At 53.4% G+C, this 8,064-nt stretch overlaps 1 protein-coding gene across 1 annotated transcript; it reads left to right on the top strand.

Moving 5' to 3' along the window:
• Positions 1–1,104: 1,104 nt before the first annotated feature.
• On the top strand, positions 1,105–6,503 carry ORAI3 (ORAI calcium release-activated calcium modulator 3). Its single transcript, XM_032460418.1, has 2 exons — positions 1,105–1,923; positions 5,038–6,503. The coding sequence occupies exons 1-2, from the start codon at positions 1,696–1,698 to the stop codon at positions 5,695–5,697; spliced, it is 888 nt and encodes a 295-aa protein (XP_032316309.1). The 5' UTR covers positions 1,105–1,695; the 3' UTR covers positions 5,698–6,503.
• The last annotated feature ends 1,561 nt before the right edge of the window (positions 6,504–8,064 follow it).

Genomic DNA, 8,064 nt, shown 5'->3' with positions numbered 1-8,064 from the left:
GGGTGGGGAGCAAGAGCAGGTGTGGGGGCGGTAGTACCCTCTTGGGGTCACTCCTCTTCCTTACTCCCTCCCCAGATTTCAGTTCCTTCCCCCCAACCCTGACTCCTTGAAATGTCACTGACAATGGCAGCTATTGTGAGGAGTGGGGGCTGCGGGCCTACCTGCTGTTCATCGCGGCCCTGGGGAGTGGTGAGGGGTACCCCAGCCCCCTACCTGCCTCCCCGCACTATACTTGAACATTCATCTGTACTGAAGTGTTACTTGAACCGGGGTAACCTCGGACCTGGGGGAGCCGGAGCGTGAGGGGACGGGACCAGCTTGGACTGAGACTGGACCGGTGGGCACCCAGTTTGGACTGTACCACCCACCCCCAGGCTCTCTCTTGCTTTACTGTATTGAGCAGCTCCACCCCTCCTGACCTGAGGTGGGGTGGGGGGGGGGTGTCAGCCCAATGATGGGGAAGATGGGACTCCTCCAGCTTGGCTAACCCACTCTTTCATCGTCATGGAAACTTGTATCCCATTTGCCCAGGGAACTGCCACTCCTGGTTGCCATGGAATTAGCAGCCAATGGACACCTCCCAAAGCCATTGCTAAGGCTGGAAATGGCCCCTCTTAGTTGCTATGGGAACTTAGTAACAGACTGTTGGCCCTCCCCGGCCCCTTCCTCCACTGCGGGGGCGGGATTTGGGAGTCAGGAGGAGGAGTTGGGGCCAGGTCCCGCTCCTCAGCCCAGGCCTCCCTGGGGAGCCAGGTTGTACCATGTAGGGGAGGGGGGGAACTCTATCCACATACCTCAGGTAACAGGGAGGTGCGAGGGTGGGGGGAGGGACTGGGCGGACCAAAGGCCAGAGGGGTGGGGTCCTGGGGATCGCGAAAGGCTTGAGGATGGGGCCGCTTGGGGGAGGAGGATGAGGCAGCCCGGCGAGGGGCAAGTGGGGGACCCAGCCGGGCTGGGCCCCTGGGCCCCAGGTCTGTACAATACGGTTTGCTATAAAACTCAAAATCTTCCAGCCGGGGCCGCTGAGTTCGTGTGTCTGTCTTCGGCGTAGGGGATGTGGGGGTAGGGTGGGGATGACCGAAGTGTTAAACCTTTGGGGCTTTGGGCGAAGACGGAGGTGGGAGTGCTGTTTGGGTGGATCGAGGGTAACTAGGTCCTACTAGGCTTCTCGAAAGTGAGGTTGCAGGGCCCCCCTGTGGTTCCTACAGATGGATGGGCTCACTTCCTTGAGTTCACTGTTTAGGTAGGGTTTGGAGTATGGACTTTGGAGGTGTCCAGGTGTACTTGAGTGGTCCAGGGCCCAGGAACTCCCAGTCACTGGCCAGGGCTGGGCGTTCATCTCTGCGGGGCTTGGGCGCCTAGATGACATTCTAGGGAGACTAGGGTGAGGGTCCCTTGGGATCTCTGCCGACGGTCCCCCGGCTCCACCCCATCATGTGGCCGCTCCAGCTCCGCCTCCGCCCCAGTTCCTGTTTCGGCCTCGGCTGTCCTGCTTCAGCCCCTAGGGCTCCCCACAGACGCTTGCTCTTCCTGCTCCGCCCGGGCCACCTCTTCCTGGGCGCTCGCCGCCCACATCCCCGCTCACCCCGCCGGGGCATGGGGTCTTACTCCGGCCTGGAACGGCCCAGCTGGGGTCCCCGAGGCGATTCCGCCCCGCCTTGACCGGCCAGCCCGCCTGGTGCCGCGACCCCCAGGATGAAGGGCGGCGAGGGGGACGCGGGCGAACAGGCCCCGCTGAACCCGGAGGCCGAGAGCCCCGCGGGCTCGGCCACGTACCGGGAGTTCGTGCACCGCGGCTACTTGGACCTCATGGGGGCCAGTCAGCACTCGCTGCGGGCGCTCAGCTGGCGCCGCCTCTACCTCAGCCGGGCCAAGCTCAAAGCCTCCAGCCGCACGTCTGCCCTGCTCTCGGGCTTCGCCATGGTGAGGGGAGGGAAGGGGCGCACGGGGTGGGGGTGAAGCACATGGGGGGCACAGGTCGTGGGCGAAGTGAACGGGTACCCAAGGGAGACAGGGCAGAGGGAAGGGAAAGACCGGTTTTTAAGAGGTTAAGGAGGGGCACAAACAAGGTCCCAAGGGACTTACACAAATAAGTGTGTGTGTGTGTGTGTGTGAGAGAGAGAGAGAGAGTGAGTGAGAGAACAGGCACCCAGCATAATCTGGGCCATAGGGAGGATAAATAAATCCTAAGGGTTTCATGGGGGACACATGTCATGGGGGAAGACAAATCACTAAGGTGGATACATTTGCAGGGATAGAGCAGAGGTCCAAAAGGAGCATAGTCCAGCAGAAGTGGTTACCAGATCCCCAGGAGACGTTCAAAAGCAAATAGGAGCTGGATGGGGGCTGTATAATAGGGCTAGGGGGCAGGGTAGGATGGGGAGTTGAGAGTATAAATTGGATAGAGTGGTCATCCAACAGAAGGTGGGCCTGTGCCAAGGAGGGTGGCCAAGCCCCAGCAGACACAGAGTGCTTAGTGTAGCCCAGGAAAGATTTGACGAGAGAGGATGCCTGTGAGGGAGTCCCTAGGGGAAGAAGCTGTTTAGGAAGATGATAATTGATTCTGGAGATGATAAACTCCAAGTGTGGGCAGATGATGTCAGCTAACGGTCCAGCAGGGGCCTCATAGGAAGTGGGACTGAGGGAGGTCCCAGGGTGAGGAGGAGTCAGCAGACATAAGTCCTGGATCCTTCCTGCTTGTGGTCAGCTGTGTGACCCTGGACAGGCTTCCACCCCCTCACAGGCCAGTGGGAAATTGTGAGATCATGGAGGGTGTGCCCTCCGTAGCCTGCCAAGTACCCACCCCAAGATGAGCTGATTCTTGTCATCAAACGCTAGATCCAAGCATGTCAGAGCAAGACATACAACAGGGATGGCTCAGACTACCTGTTAATTGGACATTCATGGAAACCAAGGCCCAGAAAGGGGCAGTGGCTCTGCCAAGAACACTCAGCAGATGAAGGATATAGGATGAACTAGGACCCAGAGCTGCTGAACTGCTGGTCCAGAGTTTCCCATTGTCATAATAGGAAAAAGGAGAAAATGGGCTGGAGGGAGGTCCTCATAGAAACATGAGGAGCATATCAAGATGGGGATAAAAGGGGGCATAGCACTAGGTGGTTTGGGTTAGTCCCTGACCCTCTCTGTGCCACAGCCTCTGTATTTGAATGAAGAGAGGGAAAGTTTCTATACCTAAGGGTCAACCTAGGTCTATGGTTTTCTATGTGGGATCCACAGGCCAGCGCACCCTTCTTGATGTGGTGTCATCTCAGGACAGGGAGCTGGCTCCTCCTTCACCTGTACAGACTGCAGAGGGAAGGGAGCAGCCCTGTGGACCTAGCTGAGGGAGGTGCCCCACCCCCACCCCTCCATGGTCCAGCCTGTTCCCAAGGGGACAATTGGGCCTGCTGCCCAACTTGCAGGTTGCTGGGGTGACAGCTTAAGGGCCAGGATCTCTGCAGGATCAAGAGGCCAGATGAGTAAGTTCTGGGGGCAGGACTGGCCCCAGTCCTGCCAGAGGACAGCAAGACCGGGTCAGACTCTGGAAGAAACCAGGACTAGGCGTGGCCCAGATCCCTGTCGGTAGAAAACATCTGCTAACACCCGCCATGGCCCAATTTCCCAAAATACTCAGCCTTGCCTCTTACCACTACTACCTACACCCCTGCCCCAGCTCTGTACCTTCCTCCTTCCCCCAGCCCCAAAGCAATCTAACGGATCCTGCAAGAACCAGGCATGGGGAAAGATCCAGATTCTGGAATCCAGGTGGCCTGGGTTAGAATAACATTATACAAATTATATTGAACTATCACTAAGTACCAGGCACTATGCTAAGGCTTTCCTGTATATCATCTTTCTTTTATCCTATGAAGCAGGTACGACTACTGTGACCATTTTACAGATGAGAAAACTGAGGATCAGGGATATTAAGACACCTGCCCAAGGTTCCACAGCAAGTAAGTGGCAGGATTGAATTTAGGCAGTCCGCCTCTAGAGTCTAAATTTATACAAGCCTAGGACAGGATCATCAACTCAGATGTTTGCAAAGGCCACACAGGCAGTATGGATGCCAAGTCGGCTGGGTGGGGACTGTGGCTATCAAGAGACCCCCATGACCTATCCAAAGGGAGCAGCTATGACTCATGACTCTAGCTGAGAGCTGCCATGCGAGAATGTGGGCTTGGCATAACTAGATCTTCCACATTTTCAAGAGGCTCTGGAAATAGGGATATTTATATGACATCTCGAGTTTTAGAAATTGGCAACTTAATTCTTTAAAATACACACTGTCCGAGCCATGCAAAACATGTTTGCAAGCTGGCTTGGATTCTTGGTGTGCCAATTTGCAAACTCTGGCCTTGGACTTTAGCATTAACTCTAATAGTAACAGCAAACACCTGAACATATTCTGGGCCTCATGTTATTCTTATCACTTGACGGATATTATCTCATTAAATTTTCACAACAACCCAGTAAGTCAGGTAGGTGCTGTTACCAATCTTTATTTTTCCAGATGAGGAAATTGAGGCACAGAGAGAACTAAACCACTTGCTCAAGATTACACAGCTGAAAATGAACCCAGACTGCCCCACTCCAGAATCTTTTTTAACCCCTATGTTATAATGAGATAAGACTGTCAGAAACACAGATCCAACAACAAGGTCTTACTGTATAGCACCTATATTCAATACCTTGTAATAGCCTATAATGAAAAAGAACATGAAAAGGAATACAACTGAATCACTATGCTGTACACCAGAAATTAATAAACATTGTAAATTGACTATACTTCAATAAAAAAAAATCATCAGAAAGCCTTCCAGCCCTCTCGATAGCCAAGTGGGGAAACTGAGGTCCATAACAGGACAGAGCCTTACCAAGCCTTCCGATTCATTCACTCAACTAAGACTTGGTGCTTTATTTCTGCCAAGCACCGTTCTAGTCTTAGGGATACATCAGTGATGTATACCAACAGGCAAAAAAACCCTCTGCTGTTGAGGTTATGGGCACTCAATTCATCCCCTCTTATCTCCACAGGTCGCCATGGTAGAGGTACAGCTGGAGAGCAACCACGAATACCCGCCGGGGCTACTGGTGGCCTTTAGTGCCTGCACCACCGTGCTAGTGGCTGTGCACCTCTTTGCACTCATGGTCTCCACGTGTCTGCTGCCTCACATTGAAGCCGTTAGCAACATCCACAACCTCAACTCTGTCCACCAGTCTCCACACCAGCGACTCCACCGCTACGTGGAGCTGGCCTGGGGCTTCTCCACTGCCTTGGGCACCTTCCTCTTCCTCGCTGAAGTTGTCCTGGTTGGCTGGGTCAAATTTGTGCCCATCGGGGCTCCCTTGGACACATCGGCCCCCATGGTACCTGTCTCCCAGGTGCCTGGGACTCTGCCACCAGTGGCCACCTCCCTTAGTCCAGTTTCGAAGCCATCCTCTGCTTCTGTAGCCCCCTCACAGGCTGAGCCACCTAGGGCCTGCCCACCTCAGCAAGTATGTGGCGGTGGTGGGGCCCACGGACCAGGCTGGCAAGCAGCCATGGCCTCCACAGCAATCATGGTACCAGTAGGGCTTGTGTTTGTGGCCTTTGCCTTGCATTTTTACCGTTCCTTGGTGGCACACAAGACAGACCGCCACAAGCAAGAGCTGGAGGAGCTGAGTCGCCTGCAGGGGGAGCTGCAGGCTGTGTGAGGCTGGTGTTAGCCACAGCTGCGAACACTGCCTCCCTCAGGGCTCGGCCAGAGGCCTCAGGTCTACAGACCCCACTCCCTGCTTGGAGCCGCTTTCTGTGGTCACTAAGGTGGAGAACAGATTCCTGCCTTCAAGGTCCTTTGGGGCTGGGCCTTGGGGCAGCTCCCACATTCCCAGGGATTTTCCTTGTCCCATGGCTTTTATAAGTTCTACCCTACACCTGGGCTAGGAGGAGCACGAAAACATCCTCAGTCCAAGCCTCATGCGGTAGGTAGAGGGGCAGCAGGGAGACCCTGGTCAGACCTTTGGTGCTGACCCTTATCCACTTGTTCCTATACAGGATGTGGAGGTCATAAGGTTACGTATCCACCCAGCTGCCGCAGAAGGCAGCCAGTCCTTACTTTTGTTGAATCTATTTTATGGTTGGTTTTTTTTTTTCTTTTTTTTGGAAGCTTTTCCCCATTCTCAGATTTTGATGGGTTCCACACACTTGCTTTGGTTTCCATAGAGAGGGCTTTGGGTGTTTCTACCCCAGGCATGGGTCCAGGCTTTCCAAGGACGAGCCTCCCTATTTGGAGGAGGTTCAAGTGCCTGCCCCACTGCCCTAGACCGACACTTATCCTTCTATATCTGGTTCTCACTCTCCTGGTCCAGGGCTGGGGCATAGCAGCCTGACTCCATAGCAGGGGTTGGGGTGAGAAGGTCTTAAGGGAGAAGGTCCAGTCCATAGCCCTTGGAATGCAGAGCTATTCTGACACTGAATTTTTGATGTACCTGGTTTTGTATAATAAATTGTGTTTCACACATGTCCCTGTGGCTGTGAATGGGGAGAGGGGAGACCTCCTTGGGAACAGGTGACTTGTTTCTAAGAGTTCAAGTGGAGGCAAGTGTACCTGGGAGTAGGACAGGGGTGGAGGAGAGTGGGTTCCAGGTATGACCCCCTTCTGGTGCTGACAGGGGCCAGTAGCTTCTGAATGTGGAGACTGAGTTATTCTAAGGCTAAAGGCTTTTGCATTCTTGTTCCTGGGTCTCTCTCTTCCACTGAGGATTTTAGTATAAGTTTCTTTAGTGTAAGTTTCTTCCTTGAGTGATTACTACGTACTAGAGGCTTCTCATGGGTAATCTTATTTAACCCACTTAACTTATTTAACAATCACATCAGGAGACAAGTATTTATCGGTACCATTTCAGAGATAAGGAACCTTTGGCCTAAGAAGGCTGAGGATCTTACCCAAAACCACCCAGCTAGTCAGTGAAAACTTGGACTACCTTTACCATCACACTGGGAATCTTTCTGTTTGAGAACAGGAAGCAGTATATTTCAACTGGGATGAGAGAAAGGTATCTATCTCATCACTCATGCTTCTATTGTAAATTTATTTTTCAGCCTCATTTTCCTCAAAATTGTAAAGGGTCCTATTCCTCTCTCAGAAGGATACTTTTTGAACCAATCCCTCTTTTCCTATTACTTAAAATTGTAAATTTACATGAACTAGGTCTCAAGGGCCTCTCCCCACATTGTTTTAATCCCTACAATAGTCCTGCATGACAGTAATTAATATCCATTTAAAAAGAATCTTAAGGTTTAAGAGGTCAATGACTTGCCCAAGGTCATACATCGAGGACTGATGTCTGGAACCCAGGGCATCTTCAGTTCAGGCAGAGGGGCCTCCTGGGACTGCTGTTATCCAGAGACTAGGATGACTGTGTCCAAGTGTGAGTAGAAGGGTGCCCGGCCTCAGGGAGATCGCAGTCTCAGGGCCCCGTTTAAAACTGGGCTGGTGCTGCCCTCGAGCGGCAGGACTGCGTTAGCGAGGAGGGACAGGGGTTGCGCAGCCAAAAAACACCACCGGGACCATGGTGCCTGTGGAATCGACCCGTCCACCCTAATTCAAGTACGATCTAGTTTATCATTTTTTAAGAGGACAGGTTCAAGGGCCTTGAGGACCCACCAGGCTTGTGGCATAGCTTTAAGACAGACTAAGATTTAATCACTAAATGGTAGGCCAGTAAGGGCAAAAGGCCGCACCCTCTGGGGGCCTCAGTCTCCCCATCTGTCAAATGGGCATCTTAAACAACTAGAGGCCCAAAGTGGATAACGGGAGGAAAATGCTCCCGGCATTATGTGCGTAGCCAAACAGCCTGAGTCACGGTTATTGATAGTATTTTTCCACCTCCCGGGGGCCCCTCCCAGCCCGCCCGGGTTTCGGTGGGTCCTACAGGAAGCGCCCCCGCGACGCCGGGCTCTGCACACTCTGACCACGCCCTCTGCGCGCAGCGCCTTGGCCCCGCCCATAAAAGAATTCGCAGATTCGCTAGGCCGGCTCCTTTTCAGAATCACTTTGGCCGCTCTATACTCGGCCGAAA

This window comes from Camelus ferus, chromosome 18, assembly GCF_009834535.1.
Source record: "Camelus ferus isolate YT-003-E chromosome 18, BCGSAC_Cfer_1.0, whole genome shotgun sequence".
In the NCBI taxonomy this organism is placed as follows: domain Eukaryota; kingdom Metazoa; phylum Chordata; class Mammalia; order Artiodactyla; family Camelidae; genus Camelus; species Camelus ferus.
This window is presented reverse-complemented; position numbering and strand designations above follow the sequence as displayed.

What these genes read in the sequence shown, in the direction of transcription:
- ORAI3 (XM_032460418.1), top strand. Translation starts at nt 1,696, where the DNA reads ATGAAGGGCGGCGAGGGGGACGCGGGCGAACAGGCCCCGCTGAACCCG. An exon ending in TGCTCTCGGGCTTCGCCATG is followed by an intron (nt 1,924 to 5,037) that starts GTGAGGGGAGGG and finishes TTATCTCCACAG; the next exon opens with GTCGCCATGGTAGAGGTACA.